This window comes from Maylandia zebra, linkage group LG23, assembly GCF_041146795.1.
Source record: "Maylandia zebra isolate NMK-2024a linkage group LG23, Mzebra_GT3a, whole genome shotgun sequence".
NCBI lineage: Eukaryota > Metazoa > Chordata > Actinopteri > Cichliformes > Cichlidae > Maylandia > Maylandia zebra.
In genome coordinates this window covers 13,566,412-13,588,149 of record NC_135188.1, presented here as the reverse complement: position 1 = coordinate 13,588,149, position 21,738 = coordinate 13,566,412, and the positions used below count along the sequence as shown (strand labels likewise).

Here is a 21,738-nt window from a genome sequence, read left to right as displayed (position 1 = left end):
CTTTCTACGTAGCACTCATAATTCTTATTCTCATGTATATATCTCATGTATAGCTCATGCACATATCTTTCTTTCTACATAGCACTTTAATTCTTATTGTTTGCACTGAAGCACCGCAGCAATTTCCTAATGTTGTAAACCTCAACATCTGGCAATAAACCCATTCTGATTCTGATTCTGATTCTGAAACCACACTGCACATCATTCATTTCTAACCTTGTGCTGTGGACGGATCCTCTCACACACTCTCTTGGCTGAAGTTTGGTGAGTTTGGGTCTATTTTGCTTGATCCGGCCCAGCAGCCAGACCCTGAACTTAAACGGGTAACAAACAGATGAGCAGCCTCCGTTTCACCTGTTCATGTTTCTCTGTGATGATTGCTTTGAAAAGTGTCTTTGTGCTGGTTTTCATATTTGTTTTCCATTCATACCTATATGCTAAGAGTAAGATTATATGAGAAGAATAGGGGTTTGTGTTGGTGTGTGGTGCTGTAGCCTATAGATTTATGTCATTAACTGGTAAACATGAGGAATCACAATCATTAAATTTTTATCAGTTACTATCCTTACCTGTGTCGTTATCCACCTGTCGGTCAAAGAGGCACGCCTCTAACATTAAACATTAATAATGTTTAAAAGAAGGTTTGTTCGTTTTTAAATTAACTCTATACAGTTGCTATGGAGTCTATGGGCCCTGATTCACCGCTGAAGCCTCCAGTGGCCATCAGAGGAACTGCAGCTTTTTAACTTCCTCATTAGCTTCATGTTGGACCCCTTCAGGGGCGGATCTAGAGAAATGTTCTTAGAGTGGCATGAGGGTGGCATGGAAATCAAATAGGGTGGCAAAATCGATTTTGCTATCTTATTTTAACTCATTCACTGTTATTGACGTCTATAGACGTCAATTGAAAAACTTACGTTGACTGCCATTGACGTCTATAGACGTCAATTACGTTTTCAATGGGAGGGGCTAGAATACAACCTCGGGCAGCTTGTCAGTGAACATCAGACTGCTTGAAATGTATTTTTCACAAAAAGCTCGTTTTCTCCCTTTTTTTGGTCAAAACAGGCAATTTTGGTGGAACCCACCTCTCTTCTACAGCTGATTACTAAAGAACGGAAAATGGTAGAAACAAGCTTTTTTTTTTGGATGGAAGAAGAGAGTCTGTTCTTCATTTTGGTAGGTTCAGCGTTTATGTGATCATAACACACAGTTTTCTGTGGCTCTTCAAAAATGAGTAAAAATGCTCAAAAACCCTGGCAGTGAATGAGTTAATAGACAACACTGTCATATGCAAAACTAGGGTGGCAAGATATCATTGTAGCGTGGCACATGCCACCCGACGCCACCCTTCTAGATCCGACCCTGGAGGTTTCCTTACACTACAGGTCATATTTTGCTTCCCGTCTTTTTCTCCCCCACCCCAGAGTCAGGTTGATGCTTGCCATGACTGCAACGTAGACTGACTGAAAGTCGTGTTCTCCGTGTGCTGATTAGTAGGGCTGAACGATTATGGAAAATAATCTAATTGCGATTTTTTGCCCCAATATTGCGATTGCGATGCGATTATTTTTTAAGGTCTTTGTCTTCTGTATTATTAAACAAAGACAAGCAATACATCATATAGTATGGCCAATACTATATTACATTAATTTTAAACTGTTCTTTCCTGGAAGACAGACCTCTGTTATGATGACATGAGGTGATGCATGAATTGATGACTGACATTTTTATTTAACTTCTTCAATCACAACAGTATATTTGAACATACACAATAGTTTATTTTTAGCTTACAAACATCTGAGCATAAAGTGCTGGCAAGGAACCCTGGTGTAAACATTAAAATGAAAGTCAGTACAATGTGAAGATTGCAGAAATATACATAAAAAAAAATCAGTGGCTTTACCACACTCAGTTTTTCGACATCTGTGAACTACTAGACAGTCATTCAATTAAAAAATAATATTAAATAAATAAAACTAATAAATAAAAAATACACACATCTTACTGATCTCTGCAGTCAGTAACATTACACATAAAATGCAAACATAATAGCAATTGTATAAACACACACACAAACACGCCTTTAAAGTTTAAAGGCGTGAAATTGGACGGTCTAGCCTTCTGATTAGCGTCACCGCTGTCTCGGTGGAGTTTAATAAACTCGGCCGTCTGCTTCTTGCTATCTAAAATATAACCAGACACTGGTGTAAATTCTCGACTGTCTCATACTTCTGTTTAATAAGTTTTCTGTTTGACGTTTAGTCAGCTGTGTGAAAACCAAGGAGGAACCCACCCGGGGGATTAATAAAGTTTTATTTTATCTAATCTAATAACTTTAATCTCAGCCAAACCGATTTACTCACGAACAAACAAAACACTGAAAAAAGCCCAACAATAACATTTTTAGGTTGTCTAAGTGACTTATATATTACGTTTAACCCGAGCAGCGAAACTCCGCGGTGATCTGAAAATGATGTGCCGGGAGTTGTGCCGCTCTCGGCCGCATCAGTAACCCTCGAGCTCCCGGCTAGCTGTCGAGCTGGTGGGTAGCAGACGCCTCTGAAAACGTCGAAGCACTTTTACAAATATGGGATATCTTGATAAACCGAGCAGATATTTGATGTTTACACAACTACTTTCTCGCCTGAAAATATGTTAAAAGTTTATTTTGTGACCCAGAAAGATTAGTATGAGTAATTTTAAAACTTAGTAGCGGCCGCCATTGCTGGAAACTGGAGTTTGGCTGGGCCGCGCTATGAATTCTGGGATATGGTAGTAATTTGGACAGCCTTCGGCACGTCGCTGTGACGTAATCGGTCTACAAATGCGGCCTCAGGAGGATGCAGCCCATGAATTTGGACATGTCCAGAGTATAATCGCAGCCTTTGCGGTTAGAAAATTGCACTTGATCATGTCGCGATATTATCGCAAATGCGATATATCGTTCAGCCCTACTGATTAGCCTTCCTACCTCTAACTGCCGCTCTCTGTTTGGCTGTTTTGCATTGAGCAGGGGCAGGTTGTGATTTGCTACCCTCGGCCCTCCTCTCCGGGGCTGGACTTGTTCACAGAGTTTGCAGGCGGAGTCACTGGTTTCCCCTCTGAGATAAATAGTGCGCGGTACAAGTGGGAGCAACGCGCAATCGACTGTCCTTTTCTGTTTCCTGCGAGGGACAGTCGACAGTCTCAGCCTGAGAACTGAGACGCAGCAGAGCCGTTAAAGCAGAGAGAAAGCGACACGGGGGGGAGTTACCATGTCTGGAAATAAAGACAGCGACGGAGGATGGAAGAATTTTGTGTGGAATTCGGAAAAGAAGGAGTTTCTAGGGCGCACAGGAGGCAGCTGGTGTGAGTACTCTTTTTGTTCTTTATTTCCGGCAGGCGGGCTGCTGGTTGTTGATGATGGAGCAGAGTGGAAACCGACCGTGCTCACAGCGGATTATTTGTATTTTGACTCAATGTTTTGCCGGTGCAGACGTTCGCACCTGTTAGAGCTCCCAGCCGGAGGCGCGCCGAGTCGTGACTTTGCCTTTTTAACGGAGGCTGCGTGCGCAAGTTGGTGTTTAAAACGAGAATGAAGTGAAAAAAGGTGATACACGAAGAAGGAGTGCTCGGTACGGATCGATTGGAGTCCAAAACAAGGACAGTAAATGAGGACAATAAGGCAATTTGGTTTCCGTGGACGTAAATGATTTCCTCCTTTTGGGGTGTTTCTGTGCATTTTTCAGGGCTCCCGCGGTCATAGGTGTTCATTACGAAGGCGTAGCCCTGATTAGCGGCAGTCTTTTCTGAAAAGGTCATCTTGAAGGACAGCCGAGACTTTTACCTGAACCAACAAGTTGGTAGCTGCCGCCGTTTATTTTGTTGTTCTGAGTGTCAGCCCTCCGCGGGGAGCAGGAGAAGGGCTGAGGACATTTTATTCCTGCCTTTAATAAACCCGAGCAGCTGATCCCTGGACCCGACACCCGGGCCCAGCTCTGCCTTCCCCACGTTTTAACTCGAACCCGGGATTATTGGATCCGGCTCTAATCGTTTCAGCGCCGTTTTCAATACTTTAAGACGCCTAACGCGGTCCGCAGCGGTTGATGGTTTGATGGGATCACTGCCCTGCATTACATAGCGCCAATTAGGCTCGTTAAACCGTTTTGCACGTCAGATATGGCGCGTATGTGCGCGTCTCCCCCTCCTCTCCGGACGCCGCACGGTAACACTGTGATCACGACTCACATGTCTCCCGGGCCGCCCCTCTCTGTATTTTTATCCTGGAAGAAATGAGGCGTCGCTGTGTGCGCGCGTTGAAGCGCATTTTTCGGGGCTTAATGAAAGCTTCAAACTAACACGTTTATTTCTGAGAAACGGTAATTCTCTGTGGCTCAAAGCACGGCTGTGTGTGGCGATTAAAATCAGGAGCTGCTCTCGGGTGGAACATTTCACCCACTCCATGTTCTAGGTGGTGGTGTGGGGTTACCAGGCTGGTAGTTCAGTGTCCCGTGGAGCACACGCAGTGAGCCATGTTGCTTTAGCAGCAACAGGTATGTCTGCTCAAAGCATCTCTGGCCACAGCGCTGATCACAGACTTGTTTGAGGCTCAGAAAAAGCCTCTGAGTGTGACCCAGTCTTTATCCCCCAACTTGACACAAGCCTCTGTGGTTGTCTTATTTTTGGTCATTTCATAACCACTGATTTATTTTAGTTTGGGTTAATTAAATGGCACATAAATATTCTTACGCTTCAAAGTCCTCTTTCATTTCAAGACTGTAAAGAAAAAAAGCCCTGATTGGACTTTTTTTTTTTTTTTTTTTTTTTTTTTTAAAACTACAAACACATCCGGATCATGAACACAGCACCGTCATCTGCTCAGTGATTTCATGGTGGATGACGGTCAGGTTTTTCCATAAAGGACTTTTTTTCTGGTTTGAAATGGGCCTTTCGGGGTGGAGGGTGTCAATTAACGTCACTTAACAGAAGTCCGTGCTTTTTCCTGTTACTTTTTCTGCCTCCCCCCCCCCCCCCCCCCCCCCCTTTAATAAACAAAAGTATCTGAGCTTGACTAAATAAAATGACAGATGATACATTTTAAGCTTTTTTGTTTTGTCCCCCCCCAAGAAAAAAAACCATCCTCGTAGCTACAGTGAAAGCCCAAAAACATGTTAGACTGGACCAGGGATTTTTTTTTTTTTTTTTTTTTTTTAAACAATCAACTGGCACAAAAGCAGTCAAATACAGATAACACAGATTGGTGCCTTTACTTGCAGCATCATGTGCTGGTAGATTTATAATTTAAAATCTGCAAAACTTTAAAACATACAGTGTGCAGTACAGGGTAAATCATTAGCACATTAAACTGTGTTTCAGTAAAACACTCGTGCTAATTGTGTGCCATGTGAGTCGCTTGCACTTTTCATAAAGACAGACAGGAAGTGGCGCGGTGACAGCGTCAGTCTTGGCGCTCGTTACGTCTCCTCCACGTGTTTGTCTCAACATGCCAGACGGAAAGTAGGCTGCGGGGCTGGTGAAGGCCTCTGCGAGCGTGGAGACACATGTGGTATGAATGCGGGGACAGTCCCTTCACGGCGTGCTGCAGCAGCCTGCTGGGGGAGGTGCTCTCAATTCAGAAGCTGCCTTTCACCACCCCCTACGTCTCCCTCCATGCTGTTTACTCTGAGCCCTGCAGCGTTTCAGGCCGCTCCGATCGCTCAGGTGAAATCACACAAACTGACAGCCAGACAACAGGCTGTACACATACTCAGCCACAACATTAAAACCACTAACGGCGCGAACAGCCGCCCTCACGACGGAAGCTTCTGAGGAATCTCCTGGCAATCCAATGGGTCTTTACTCTGACACAGACCATCAAAGCCCTCCTAGTGTTGCCACTTGGCAGCCATTTTGAAGCATGATCTAAAATGAGCTGAGTTTCAGAGGCGTAGAATCTCCAGTCAGCTCTGAAAACTGCCCCAAAAGTTTGTTGAATTTGCCCCAGAGAGAGGTTTTTAAAAGCTCTTTTCTCCTAATAAAGTTTTACTTCCACCACTATTTCTGAGTGCCATGTCTTTCTTTTAACATCTGTGGTGCCTTCAAACATCTCCCTCCCCCATGATAAGGTGACTGGTGCTTACACCGTGAAATTGGCCTGACCTCAAGACCCCCCCCCCCAAATGTTGGTCTGATAAAGCCAAAAAAGTCTGCTGCCAGTTACCATTGCAGCGCACACAGAGGGTACAAAGTTTCAGGCAGGTGATTCTAATGTTGTGGCTGATCCTGTTCTGATTTCAACAGGCCAAGACGGGTAAAGAACACCCGATTGGATGGTCCTTCCTGCTGCGTGCCACACCTGTTTGACATCTTTTCACTCGCACACGAGGAATAAGCCGTTATTTGTTTTGCAAATTCACCTCCCCTGCACAGCAGGCGGTTATTGCAGCATATTTTTCCGAGATGGCGCACTCCTAGGAGTTGACAGAACTGTCAGAAACCCGCGCCTATTGTCAGGCACTGCTTCATAGGACACTAGCAGCCACCGCTTGGGGCCCGACTAGACTCATCCCAGAGTCTAATCATGCTCTGTATTGAGGGGGGGGGGGATTTGAGGGGAAAAACCAAACAAATTCTGCTTGCGTCTTTGCTATCACAGGCAGCTAGCCAAGTGGCCTTTAAAGGCCTTAAAGCGAACCTCCTTTCAGGTTCGCTGAGCTCTTTTCTACTTGATAGAAAATCAGAATCAGCATTTTTAACCTGCCACAGATCATAACTGGGTGTCCGGGGGCTTTTCGGAGGTGACTACGACCTTAAGCACAATTGAGCATAGAGTTACAAAGAGTCTTTGTTACCTTAGTTAACAGAGGTTCAAGCATCCCCCCCACCCCCACTGTTTTGGCCATCTGAACAACAACAACCTTTTAAAGCTTGCTGAAATTAAACCACACTTACAATTTACAAATTTGTTTGATCTCAAAACTTATTTTCCTCTGGAACGCCAAAAATCTGATGGGGAAAATCAGGAAATATGATGCTGATGGTTTGATTGCATCATACAGGGAAGCATGTGCCGTTACAGTTTTGTTCACTCGTGTAATGAAGCGTTTGCCTAAATTCATCACGTTTCTATGCACAGGAGCATGAACAAGGGCTTTTTCTTTTCTTTTCTTTTTTTCTTTTAATCCTAATTGTTGAAGGTGACACAGCCGGGTGGGGGGGTCTGCAGGACTGAACAGTGACTCATCCTGTTGCTCTGGAAGCACAGCCAACCCACCTTCTGCGTGATCTGTTTAAACTTTAAATTAGGTGAAAAGAACCTGGGAAAGGGGTTTATGAAGGATATGTTGCTGTTGTGAAGAAATGCAGTACATTTTCCTGGGTTTTGGGTAGCTGATGCTAGTCATGCTCTAATAAAGCAGTCAGTCTTATCACCTTCAGGTGCTTGTGACTTCTGAAATCTGAGGCGATGTTATATTTCACATTTGAAGCAGTTTCTTTCTTGCTGCTTTCATCTCAGTAATTTGATTTCTCTTCCTTCCTCTACAGTTAAAATCCTCTTGTTTTATCTGATTTTCTACGGATGCTTGGCTGGAATTTTCGTTGGGACCATTCAGGCATTGCTGCTAACATTAAGCAAAGACAAACCCACCTATCAGGACAGAGTTGCTCCCCCAGGTAAGCACATCCTCTTCCTCCTCACCTTTCTGACTTTGCTGCTGCATCAGCTCAGCGATCAGACAAAAAGCCTGTTGGTGTTTCGTGGGCGTTACAGACGACTGTTTGGGAGGGGTGTGCCTCTGAGCAGCTCCTCTATCGGCAGTGTTTCTGACCTTAAATAGGTTCGGCCATTTTGTCCTTCACTCCCCTCAGCCGGTCGATGTTCCCCCCGCGGGCAACAGGGGAACTAAAATGTGTGCTATGATTATGCATCACAGCTGACACGACTGCATGTACTTGCGTGACTACAGTTTGTAGCTTGTTTCTTCAAAGGAAGAAAAAGTTTTGTTTTTCCACCACAGCTTTTAAAGGCTTGAAGGGGGGGAAAAACCTAATGTGTAATCTCGTGAGAGTGTCATCAGACAACGCTGCAGCAGTTTAAAAATTTCCTGTGCGCTCTGAGACTGATTTGAGTGCCAAGCCTCATCTCGCGGTTTGCACAGCACATGCTCTGCCCCTTAGCAGTATTTTTAGCAGCCATTCTAGATGACTGGCTGCATGTGGCTGCCGTTTTGTTCACGACTGTTGACAATCAGAGATTAGAGCGAGCAGAACAACAGCGTGAGCGTAGAGAGCTCTAAGCTGAAGCAAGTTTCCAGAAGTGGCATGATCAAGGAAGCGGCGAGAAAGGTTCTCTTTTCTTTTTTTTTCTCTCCCTTCGGAGCGTGATCCCGCCTCCCACTCAGAGGCTAAAAGTTTCCATTGTGAGAGAAACACACGTGAGAGTGGATGGGTGGGGGTTGGTGAACTTTCACAAGCCTCCTCTGACACTCAAACTGCTGCTTCTCCTCTCGCCGTCTCAACCGGCAGCTCGAGTCCCGCTCATATCTGTGGCAGCAAATAAAACAGGTCCTGCGGCGAGGCCGAGAAGGGTTTCGCGGCTGTCATGCTGCCTCTAGCTACTCTCACTGTCACACTCTCCCCTCGCCACGCCTCGCGCACCAACTCTGTGGAAAATTACTGCTGTGAGGAGCTCTCAGAGGAAATCCCCAAGACCCTCACATTGTCCTTAGATAATGGAGAATGCTCACAATGGCTCACGTGCCATGTCATGTTGCTTCTCTAAGATATTTACACTTTTTTTTTTTTCACACAAATTGAGTTTTTTCTTTTTTCTTTTCCTTTTTTTTTTAAATAAGATGTTTTTATTTTTTTGTCCCATGACTTTTGTTTTCCTACCAAACCAGTGTGGTGTTTTTGCAGGTCTGTCACACACCCCACGCTCAGACAAATCTGAAATTTCTTTTAAGAAGAGTGATCCGAGTTCATACAGAAAGTATGTCCAAAGCATGAACGAATTCCTTGAGCTGTACAATGAGACAAAGCAGACTGGGGACTCCTACGAGGAATGTGGAAGCAAGTATCATACAATGCAATCAGCTTTCACCATTTGTCACTCATGAGTGGATGTTTGAAGATCTAAACTTAAATTTTGTTTTCTTACTTGTGGCATTTTTCAGCGCTTCCTAGCACGTACAAAGATCGAAGTATGGAAGAAAAGAAGAAAGTCTGCAAGTTTTCTAGGTCTTTGCTGAAAGACTGCTCAGGCACAGACCCTGATTATGGCTTCATGGAGGGGAACCCATGTGTTATCATAAAGCTCAACAGAATTGTCAACTTCCGACCAAAGGTATAGTTACCGCTTAAATTCAAAGGCTAATAAGTAGCGCAAAATGGCACCAGTCCTTTTTTTTTTTTTTTTCTTTTTTTTTTTTAATTCTTTTAATGAGCTTAGGCTCACCTCAGACATTAATTTAACCTGCAGGCATGAAGTAAACTGTAGTCCTGGACTGTGCTGCTCTGTTTTTATATACCTGAATATCAGTATAATAACAGCACAGGTGGCGGTGATATGCTGTGTAGCTAAGTTAGAGCTAGCTGGCTAACATCCCCCATTTTGGCTGTAAACTTGTGAAGCTTTGCTTTGTGGCCTTAAGATGTAAGTAATCTGTACTCAATCATTTGGCTACCTTAGTGGACCGTTTCTGAGTGAACAATCGTAGCACTATAGCGCTAGTAGAATTGCCTTTTCAAGGAAAAAAGATGTTGTAAATTACAATAGAGAAACTTCTCATTCCCATCTACTCGTAGTCTCACTGCCTCTCAAATGACTAAAACAAGTGAGATGTGCTTGCAGTGAGCTCTTGCTCAGAGTAGAGTTGGCAATCATTTGTCTCAAAGGTCAAATGTGTGGTGTCAGGGGAGCTAAGGGGTCAGAGCAAACAGAAAACCCAAATCCACAAACAGAAAAGCAAATACCCCCCCAAAAAATTACAGGGAGTGCATTTCCAACTTAGGAAACCTTACAGACATGTGAACCATCCATGAAGCTTTTTCCATTATGTTTGAAAATGGAAAACTTTTGAGAAGCTGGAGCTTGAAGTTGCATTGTGGTTAATGTAGGCACCAATAAGTGAAAGTTTAATTTAAACCAGTTATTGCTTGTTTGTTCTTTCTTTAGGCTCCTTCAAACAACTCATTACTAGAAGAACTGCCGGTGAAAGTTAGCTCTAACGAGATCCCCATTTACTGCAAGCTTAAGGTACGTTTGCAAGAGCGTGTGGCTGTGGCCTTCCAGTTCACAGATACAGGGAGAATGAATATTTGTCTTCAAAAGGACCGGCTGTAAGTCTCACTCAAGTATTGTGTTTGCAGAGAGCTGAGGATGAAGGCCAGATCGGAGAGATAAAGTACTATGGGATAGGCCAAGGCTTTCCTCTGCAGTACTACCCATATTACGGCAAACAGCTGCACCCCGACTACCTGCAGCCCTTGATGGCCGTTCAGTTCGTCAATGTGACGGAGGGAAAGGAGATCCGCATCGAGTGCAAAGCATTCGGAGACAACATAGATTACAGCGAGAAGGACCGCTACCAGGGACGCTTTGACATAAAGCTCACCGTGTCGTGACCTGAGCTACTGCGAGCACTCAATTTGAAAACGAATCCAACTTAGAGAAACCCGTTCAGATAAAAACCACCACTAGTCTTTGAACATTCATAATATACAGGACCTACACTTAATCCGTGTGCTTTACACTAGCTTTTCTGTGTGTTCGTCGAGGGTTAGAATGTAAAATACAAAAGTAGCAATAGCAAATATTTATTCTACTGTACATGAAAAGATTCCTTGAGCCATGGGAAACGTTCATCCATTTACTGTAAAACGGCAATTCCACTACTGACGTGTAGCGAGTTGTTTTCTGTCCCGAAATACTTCACCCTTACGTGGTTTCTATATATTTTTGGAGTGTCCAGTGCTGTAGTCTAGTCCCAGCTGTAACCTCTTTGTCTTATGTCCGCTTTAGTGGTCCAAGGTGTGTGCGCGCGTGTGTGCTCGTGTCTATGTGCAGGCGTTTACAGGAGTGTGTGTTCATGTGCTCTGACTAACTGAATTACTGGCATGGTACTCTGAATGTTTAAGGCCCACGTCTGAGTAAATAAGTGCTCTCTGTTTGCGCTTCGTCGTCCCGGTTATTGGAGGAGGGGCACATTTGTTTTGTTCACCTTAGCTGTTAGATATGGTTTGATTACATTTATGTTTGATACTTTAATGCAATTTTTTTTTTTTTTTTTTTTTTTTTTTTTTTTTTTTTCTTTCTGATTCTTAGTGTAGCGCTTTGTGGGTCCAGCCTAGAAGACAGTCACCTCCACAAACAGTGGCGACTCAGTTCTCTAAAATTGGTTTGCTGGAGACATCACATGACGTGACGCTACTTGGTATTGAATGTTTTAGCCATTTTCATGGTGGACAAATTTTATATTTATGCAGTTGTACAAATTTTTTTTATTTTATTTTTTTTTATTTCCAAAAGTGTAACGTATGAATCTAATACCAAAGTCGCTGGTCAAAAAGTTCAAGAACATCAGAGGCAATGCAGTATCCCGTGTAATATGTTTTAGTTGGTGTTTAAAAAATACTTAATTCAGTGTTGAAGATCAAAACACTTGTCAGGAGTCTGCTCTTGTTACTTTATTTAATCTGCATAAGGCTGGAACAATAAACAGAAAAATGAGAAAACTGGAAGTGTTTGACTGTGTAGTTCAACGTGGTTTTCATCCATCCAAAATCTTGAAGAAATACTGCACCTGGAAAAGGAATTTAAGGGACATTTATAGTAACAGCTGATGAATTAACACTGTCTGACACCTCAAATGTCTCTGCACAAGCCCTTTCTTTGCTACTGTTCCAGTCAGGGGAAAATGGCAGCTCAGTCAGTCATAGGCTAATGTTCAACAAGGAGGCGTTTGTCCAGACTACAGATCAGGAGTTTTCCTGAACAATGACGCACGATGGGTCAGGCCCACTCCCTGCAAAACAATGGTTTTGTTTCAAATTCCTCTGCCATTCTTGCTTTTCTAAAACCAGTGTGATCTGAGGCTGCCCCGGCCCACAGGGCGCAATCATGAGACTGGACATGGCCTTAGAGTCCAGGAAGGTTTCGTTCTCGCTAAATGTGAGGTACTTATTTATGCAGGGGCTCAGGGTTTCTTCATAGTGTCTATCTGGAAAAGAATGAGAGGAGCTGTACAGCTAACACATTATGGGTGTCGTTTCAGTGTATGGAGTGCACAACATGCGCATGCGCCACCCACCTCCAAAACACTGTCTTCGGGGAGGTCTGTGCAGTGGACGGCGTTTTTCACTTTGTCTTTGCCGTACAGGGCGCGCAGCGTGGTTGGACGAAGGTGCCGTGCAATTTCCTGTCGGATGGAAACATCTGGATTATCACGTGTTCATTAGCGTTGCACTTCAACATTAAATTAAGTGAATTCGGCGCTGTGACGCCATCTCTATCCTGGTGTCAAAGTCTGTGGACAGTTGTGAAAGTCAACATCCTGTACCGGCAGAGTGATTACTCAGCGGCTGAACATGTGATCCTGTGGAGGAAGTGACAAAACACTCAGCAAATTTTCCACTGACTTAGGGGTGGGGGCCTTGGTTCTCAAGCACATTTTCACCACAGCTTTTCAAAAATGACTTCACTTTTTGCTCATCTTTTGCAGAGACCAACTGGCAAAGCAAACTAACCTTCATTAAATAAATAAACCCTCCCTGAATATGTAACACTAAATCCTGAGTACTGTACAATGAATGGCTGTTTAAACCTTTTCCTATTATTATTATTATTATTATTATTTATTTTTTTTCTAAATTTCATTTCCATGATGGATAACTTGTTGACTTGTAGTTTTACAATCTTATCAATTGTAGTTTTACAATCTTATCAGTTTTACAATTCTTATCTTATCACATTTGGAGCCTTAACCTCCCTGTCTGCTCAGTTAAGACTTGACTTTCTAGCTGCGGGCAGCTGTTTAAGAAATGGTTTAGATTTTCAATAATATACAAAAAGGGCAAAAAAAAAGTAAACCAGACACTCGATTAGTAGAAGGTCCAGACAGCAGACAGCTAGCAGTGATTTAACTGTGACCGAGCGTTTGCTGTTACGAACTGGCTTGATTCATCAGTTTCTTCTACTGACTTAATTATATGAAGACTAAATATTCTTATACCTCATATCTATTACATGTTTAACTTACCATCTACATTTTAAAAATTGATATGAAACCATCCTTGAAGTTTAAATTTTTAATCTTTAATTTGAAGCTTTTTGTTTGCATTGGGGTTTTTTGTATTTATATAGAAAGCATTTTGTGACACTGTTTTACAAATTTGACTTTCAGACTAAAACCACTCCCCTTTCCTTTATTTATAGTTAAGTATAACAAATTTTTTTCATTTTAATTTCTTACGGGCTACAAATCAAGTCTTTTTATTCAACACTTTTGTCTGACTGCTATAGAACAGTAGCCACCTTCTTCCATGCAGCACATTTATCTTCAGTCTATTTCTGACACTCCTAAGGTCAGAGCTGGCCTGTCTCATCCTCTTGAGTTTCCAGGAAATGAAACCCTCCCAACAATGTCTGCCATCAGGAGAGGGGTGTCTGATGAATAGTTCATTTACCAAAATGCCTGTTTAATCTAAAGCAAATCTTACGCAACGTGAAGTAATATTTGATATGCTGGGAAAAGCAAAAAATATGACGGTGTTAACACAGCAAGGGTTGTGTGGTCTTTGTGTTCGGCAGCAGGGAAACATTTCTGACTTGTTTATCCTTCGGTGGATTATGAGCCTGCAGACAAAAGACAGGAACCAGTTTGAAGGTCACAAATCACCCAAGGCTTCCTCTCAAAGAGATGCATTGTCTTTCGAAAAAACCAGTTGGAAACCCATCTGCTGTTCGAACAATCGCACTACACAACACGTAAAAGACTACAAAGGAAAATAAAGACTACAGGCTCAAGGACTCGTAGCTAAAGATCAGCTGGGAACTTTGTGTCAACTGAGTTTTGTTTTTTTTTAAAACTCCCTTTTAAGGTTAGACATTTGATTAGGACGTCAGTAATGGCGGCTTTCCACCAGGCTGCCATAAAAATGACACAGCTTAAAAACTAACCACCAACTAACACCCATTGCATCAAAAATGGAACTGTTGCTAACAAAAAGTTGTTTTATAGGTATTTTTAGGCTTGGCCAGCAAAAGACTACCAGAAGCATGATGAATTTCTTTCACCTCGGTCTTCTTGAAACAAAGTCAATTGATTAAGAATTGATTAAGCTCAGAAAACACCCATGGATGTCCAGCATTCAACTCCAATTTTACAATCTACCAGTTTCTGATCAAGCACATGTTAGCATGCTAACAAGTAAGCAGACTTCCCTCGTCCTGGAGTGAGGGTTGTGGATCCCTGGAATAAGGCCTGTGGTTATGGTGAATCATAAAATACAACAGTAAAAACACCTTCAACATTCAGCATCATCATGCTAAATAGAAGCGGTTAACGGTGCATTAAAGTCGCGCACTTGCGGTACAGCTTATTTACAGCCTAACATTAACTTCTAAGTTCTTGCAACTGCGTTTATGGTTCAAATGAATTATACAACTGGAAATTTTTGTGGAGATTCTCCTCATCTCTGGAAGACAGCAGGAACATCAACAGGTCTCCTAATATGGCTGTTTGCTGAGTGTGCGTGCTGCTGGTGGGAAACACAGTATAACATCCTGTGCAGATCTGCAGTTTATGTGTCCCGTGCCACATGAGACTAAAGCCAGCGATGGCAAAGGGGAAGTCAGGGGAAGATTTACTTAGCAATAAAAGAATTCTTTGCAAAACACTGCTCTCTGTAATTGCATTATCTACCCATGAGTGGCCTGCTGTCAGTGTTTAATTTGATTTTAATGAGTCCCATAGTGTACCAGACTGATGCTCACATAACAACTGCTAACTCTGGTGGCCAGCAAAGACTCGGGCACAGGGACCTAGTGGTCACATGAACACACAGATATGCCTGATCCTTAACACCCTGCTGACTGTCCCACCCTGCTGAGAAGAGCAAGACATTGAACTGATACTTGAGTACACCCACTGTACTGCACTCTTTGAGCCTAAAGTCACGAATACTACAAAAAGTGAAGTGCTTAGATTGAGAGTTTTCTATCACCATTATTGAAGTTTTAGAAAATATATATTTTTTAATTAGACAAAACATTAAACACAGCCTCTAAAAAATGTAAGAAAAAAGAAATTTCAATAAGGCAGAAATTACACAGACAGAAAAAAAATAAAAGGGAAATAAAACAGTTCAGTGAGAGAATGTCTACGTACAAACAAAAACAGTGTAAAAATCTGAAGTTACAATAAAAAGGCTCTACAAAAAAAATAAAACTGAATAAAACAGTGCAGGTTTGAAATTAAACCACAGAGATGAGGGAACAGATGACTGGCTGCTGTGTTATTTCTTTAAAAAAGGAAAAACTAAGCAGTGTATCCTGTCTTCGACCTCTATCCTTGCAGCTCTTTAGCTGGAAACGATTTCTTGTTTATCTTTTTCCTCTTTTATTTTCATTCCATGGAACAGATAAAAGAGAAGCAGATCCTGAAGCTGCTGCCAAAATGAAATATGGGCACGGACGTCTCAGTAGGCCAACTTTAAAAGGAACAACGAACGTGTCTGGTTACAGTTTCCATCGTTAGGGTTTTGGGTGCTCTAAACTGGACTAAATTTAGCACGGAGACCTCTACAGAGAAGCCGATACTTTTTTCCACTAAACCATTACGCCTCAAAAATCAATAGGAAAAGCATATTTTTCACCATTACAATGCAGGGCTGGTTTGATAGCCTTGTGTAACGGGAAGTTTGGGCCTGTCGGATCATCTCTTACAGTAATATCTTTAGTTGGAACACAGTGGCCATCCATGCTGCTTGTGTATAATCTAAGAAAGTAAAGCTGTATAGACGACCGTTGTGTCTGTCCACTCTGATAAGAGGACACATCACAAGACACGGTGCAATCTTATGACTGAGTGAGTGCAGCGCAGGGAAGCTGAAGGGTGGAGGTGTGAATATACCAGCGCTCTTTATGCCTAGTTAATGCACTTGGCTGTATATTCGAATCGTTTCTGCTCCCTCCTGTATGGAAACACTGGGATTAAATTGATCTAGCATCCACTCTGGCATGATGAAGTGGGTTCGAGGTCATTGAATCTGTGCTGTGTATAGATTAGTCAAACAGAATTAAATCAATAGTCTATTCTTACCACAAACAACTGACCCTTAACTATGAATAGACTTGTGGGGGTGACAGTGTTTGTGCAGTCTAATCTGTCAGCCTGATAGTGACGTCGGGAGTGTCTTTACGCACGCATGCACGCACACGTACGCACACACTACGTTTGATAAGAAAACATTCCCTACTGTGCCCGCTGTTTGAAGAATAACGACGTCTACGGGGGTAAAAACCATGATTTTTGTCAATATTTAATCTTCATTATTTAACTAAACCGAACTGTAAATATTTGCCAGAAAATTCAAATTTTTTAAAAAACTGGAGTGTTGAAACTTTGGACAGATTCAAGAAAAAAGAAATCAAGCATCAATGCATTTTTGAGTTTTAATTTGTATGAGGTGACATAAAGGTCTTAGAAACTACAATATGGTTACTAAAACGTAAAAAAACTGACTTTCTGCTTCCAACATTATGAGTGAAATGCAAACCATTTCCAATCTACTGTTGTACTTTTGACTGAGCTGCTCATATATTTTTGTGCGCATTGATGATGTGGTCAAACTCTGTACCGACTGGACTGGCTGGATTTAGCTACATGTGCCTGTCCACAGAAAACGAGCAGAGCGGGCAGCGGTTCCTGGGATAGATTGTGGGGTTGTGCTTGCAGAGCTGGTTCTAATGTTAGCCTGTAATGTTGGGCACTCAACCATTTATCCAGTTTTAAACTATAAGGAGGCATGGACAGTGTTTTTGTATAATTAAGGAAGTAATAAAGTACTCGGTAATCAGATTAAGCATGACCTATGCACGTGAGCATCAGTTGCATAACAGAATGAGAGCGCGTCCCATATCTGATGATGGTTGTGTGTGAAGTGTAATAAGAGTTTCGGGTTATTGTCCTCATAAAGTACCCCACCCAGTGCCACTGAAATCATCTGCACGTGAAACTTAAATCTCACATCTCTAATATTATCCAGCCTTTTCCCGTTTTTGTCAGCCAGTAATTTGTAACCGTTAATACACGCTTTCATTTTCATCCCGTCTAGATCACTTTAACTCACTTGTCAGTGCATGTTTCAGTTCTTTGTTCAGTTGATGCATAACAAAAGCCAGTGGGTGATCAGCCCCGTTCCTGCTTTCTTTCACTGTCTTCCAGTGAAATTTGGAATTTATTTTAAAATTGAATTAAATCCATTCAAGGCCATCCGCTCATACAGCAGACCTGCTGACGCCTTAAACCTGTGCTCAAACCTACAGTAGAAAATTTTACATCTTTTAAATGGGTCTTCTTGACCAGAAGGCCATCTTGGCTTAAGCTGATCTGGAAACAAAAAGGGTGCACTTGATTTATATCACAACACAAAAATGGCAAAAGTCAAATCCTTTGATGTGTTTTCTTGTTCTTCTGAAGCTGCAGAAGCCAAAATTGTAACTGAAATTAAAATCCAGCTAATCATCCAGCCCTGACTTTCTTCTCAGAGACCTCTGCCCTTATGTGACTAATCTGATGGATCACAGAGGTGAACTCTTCTGAAGAGCAGGAGTGCTGATGTTTAGGTGATTTGTCAGATTATAACGAGGTGAGAGTGAGGCCATGTGGTGATTAAACTGTTTGACCTCCCAGTTAGTCAGAAAACTCTGAAGCAATCAAAGCGGTTAGAGTCCTGTATGGGGCAAGAGGGCTAAAAAGAAATGACAGCAGCTCAGTGAACAGTCTCCTCAGACTAATCGGAACCACAGCTGCAAAAGTTATGCATTATATTTATTAGCTTTATAGTTACTTTTCAACTAAGTTAGATCTTAGATTGCATTTACTCATTTCAGTTTGGAAATGTTTCGTTTTTAATGTGGATTTTTATTGTATTTTCGTTAGTTTGTACATTTTGTGTTTGTTTTGTTTTCATTCCTACTTTTAGTTTTTTGTTAACTACAATAACTATTAATCTTTGTTAGGGTCAATGAAATAATTTCCCCATTAATCTAAACACATTTCTTCTTCTGTTGGGTTATTCCATATAAATCAGACAAATCTGAAAAGGTTTGTAGTAGCCAACTGATTCTTCAATAAGTTGAATATTTTAACCGGATCAATGGAAAGTTTTCTTTCACCCTATGAACATTTTAATGAGTAATGGGCTGAAATTGTACAATCCTCATCATTTCATAAATACACCTGGTGACAGACTGAATTTTGGTAACAGAACTTAAACGTGTTTTTTCAGCCTGAAAATTTCATGTGGTCATCCTCCTGTACTTTTCAAGTTATGAGGGTTCAAAAATGTGGTCACAAATCAGTCCAAATGTGTGGTAGTGGGCACATCTGCTATATTGAGATAATCCATCCCACCTCACAGGTGTGCCACATCAGGATGCTGATCTGACATCATGAGTAGCGCACAGGTGTACCTCAGACTGCCCACAACAAAAGGCCACCCTGGAATGTGCAGTTTTTTGCGCTATTGGGGGTCTGGGGACCCAGAACCGGTCAGTATCTGGTGTGACCACCATTTGCCTCATGCAGTGCAACACATCGTCGCATGGAGTCTATCAGATTGTCAATTGTGGCCTGTGGAATGTTGGTCCACTCCACTTCAATGGCTGTGCGAGGTTGTTGGATATTCGTGGGAACTGGTACACGCTGTCGTATACGCCGGTCAAGCACATCCCGAACATGCTCAATGGGTGACATGTCCGGTGAGTATGCTGGCCATGCAAGAACTGGGACATTCTCAGCTGCCATCTGCCCTGAACAATGTGAACCATGATTCATCCGTGAAGCGCACACCTCTCCAACGTGCCAGACGCCATCGAATGTGAGCATTTGCCCACACAAGTCTGTTACGGCGACGAGCTGGAGTCAGGTCAAGACCCCGATGAGGACGACGGGCATGCAGTTGAGCGTCCCTGAGACGGTTTCTGACAGTTTGTGCAGAAATTGTTTGGTTGTGCAAACCAATTGTTCCAGCAGCTGTCTGGGTGGCTGGTCTCAGACGATCTTGGAGGTGAACCTGCTGGATGTGGAGGTCCTGGGCTGGTGTGGTTACACGAGGTCTGCGGTTGTGAGGCCGGTTGGATGTGCTGCCATTTTCTCTGAAACGCCTGTGGAGACGGCTTATGGTTGAGAAATGAACATTCAATGCACGGGCGACAGATCTGGTTGACATTCCTGCACATTCCAGGGTGGCCTTTTGTTGTGGGCAGTCTGAGGTACACCTGTGCACTACTCATGATGTCAGATCAGCATCCTGATGTGGCACACCTGTGAGGTGGGATGGATTATCTCAATATGGCAGATGTGCCCACTACCACACATTTGGACTGATTTGTGACCACTGTTTGGGAGGGATGGTTATATTGTGTATCTGGAATGAATTTTAGGTCTCTACGTCCATCCCATGGGGAATGGGAGCAGTAACAAAGGTGTTGCGTTTATATTTTTGTTGAGTGTATTTAGAATAATGTGTTATAAACTGAGCAGTGGAAAACACATCTTTATTTCGACATCAATGAGCAGCGGCGTAGAGTCATGTGCCCTGGAACGCATTAGCTAATTAACTTTAGCCTTAAATCTTCAGCAGAGCTGATTACAAGTGAAAAACAAGTTGAGTGTTTGATATTTTAAGAAGAATCACAGCTGAGTTGTCAGCAGCTGCTGCACCTGTAGCGGGTGCAGGTGTGGAGTCTGTCACTGTTATGGCAACCGAGCAGAGCGTCAGATCATCAGATTTCACATCACACACCAGCATAGTCACGCAGCTCGGGCTTCATTAACACACACACACACACACACACACACACACACACACACACACACACACACACACACACACACACACACACACACACACACACACACACACACACACACACACACACACACACACACACACACACAAATATTTTTTTATCTGTCTAGTCTGACAACAAACAAAAGCTTTAAAAAAACCTGAGCTATGTATTATTTTTCCTGTAAGCAGCATTGAACCAAATAGTGAGCTCAGTCTAAATTAGAAATATCAGGGTTCTCCTTCACTGCTGTCCGGCTGCCAGCTTTAATTACTTCTCAGCAGATGTTTCCCAAAGAAGGTGAATAAGAAGAAGGTGCAGAAGATTTAGCCAAGCAAACGGGTATGTAAGGCTGCACAAAGAAAGGGGGAGGAGCGCGAATATAATTGTCTAAACTGGATCTACTCAGGACAATAAAAAGTAAAGCCACAGCAGAGAAATGTTATCTCTTAAGACGAGATACTTACCGTTTAATGCTGAACAACTTAAGACCTTTCATAAAAGGAGGATTTATCGCTGGGCTGCTGGATTACTTAAAGCTAGGTGCATGTGTGTGTTACATGTTGTATAATCACTTCATTTTTTTGTGAAGAGGACATTTGGAAAACTCCCTTTTAAAGACAGGCTGATGGATGGATAATCGTTTGCAGAGAATATTGATGAACATTTTGACATTTCACTTGTTGAACAGGCTGCTCCTGCAGAATTTAAACAGGAAACACTCACCGGATCAGCAGGGCCACAGAACTCCCTGAAGGTCTTTGGTGCGTCTGTGCCATGAATCTCCAGGGCCATGCAGGGTCCAGAGCACAGCTCGGTCACCATGTTCTGCGGGAACCAAGCGGAATTAAAACCCACCTAGTGCTATTGTTTTGGAGTGACACTGTGTACTTATATTATTATATTATATTTATAAACATAAGACTTCCTGCTAAGTTTAGAAAATATGTTTCTATAATTTGATTCCAGATATTGGTCGCACTCATCCTCCTTGTGTTTGCTGCTGTGGGTGAATATTATCAGGTGTCCAAAAACACTCCCGTGAGTGCACGTTTGAGAATCGTTTCATTTTTGCTGCCATACATGCATCACAAGGCTGACACTAAAGACGTATCTCTGACTTAACAGCAGTATCTGACGCTATTGGCGCCATTATTACATAATGTCTCCTATCAGCTCCTATCAGTTCATTTTACACAAACTAATGATGTAAACAACTAAGATTACTAATCATCTGTATGCATTACTAATATACATTCAGTAAAAATAAATATTTACTCAAGTTCAACATTCAGTTTGTTTATTAATGATGATTATCATAAAATGTGTGTTTTTTGGGTTTTTTTGTTAACTTAGATCAGTTTACATACTCATTATAGCAACAATCAAAAACTGAGCTTCAAATATGGGCTGCTGGCTGGGAATCTGACACGCCTTGTTACTCTCTGAGGACCTTATGACTTCCTTATCGCACAGAATTTGTGTTGGTGTCATCAAAAGTAGCAAGGGGCAGGGCAGTGATTCTAGGGCTTCCTGTGAGGGCACAACAAGGCAGTGTTTATACTCACAGGATACTCTGTGACGATGCCGTTGTAGACTTCATAGAACTCTTCGGCGTTCACCCGGTCCATGTTGAACTGCGAGGAAAAATGATTAGACATGAAAAACAAGTAGGAAAT

General features: G+C 42.4%; 2 protein-coding genes across 4 annotated transcripts in view; one reads left to right on the top strand and one right to left on the bottom strand.

Moving 5' to 3' along the window:
• Positions 1 to 3,120: 3,120 nt before the first annotated feature.
• Positions 3,121 to 11,718, top strand: atp1b1a (ATPase Na+/K+ transporting subunit beta 1a). Its single transcript, XM_014414256.4, has 6 exons — positions 3,121 to 3,351; positions 7,528 to 7,656; positions 8,902 to 9,054; positions 9,159 to 9,328; positions 10,160 to 10,240; positions 10,354 to 11,718. Exons 1-6 carry the CDS (start codon positions 3,258 to 3,260, stop codon positions 10,606 to 10,608), a joined length of 882 nt encoding a protein of 293 aa, XP_014269742.1. The 5' UTR covers positions 3,121 to 3,257; the 3' UTR covers positions 10,609 to 11,718.
• Positions 11,479 to 21,738, bottom strand: part of nme7 (NME/NM23 family member 7) — a 25,042-nt gene continuing 14,782 nt past the window's right edge. For 2 of the 3 annotated variants that reach the window (XM_004552823.6, XM_076880601.1), the window contains 4 exons: positions 21,628 to 21,696; positions 20,786 to 20,887; positions 12,294 to 12,401; positions 11,479 to 11,786 (listed from right to left, as the gene is read on the bottom strand). In XM_004552823.6, coding sequence (XP_004552880.3) covers positions 11,754 to 11,786; positions 12,294 to 12,401; positions 20,786 to 20,887; positions 21,628 to 21,696 — 312 coding nt within the window. In that variant the 3' untranslated portion in view covers positions 11,479 to 11,753. The other variant, XM_076880600.1, reaches the window with a different exon arrangement.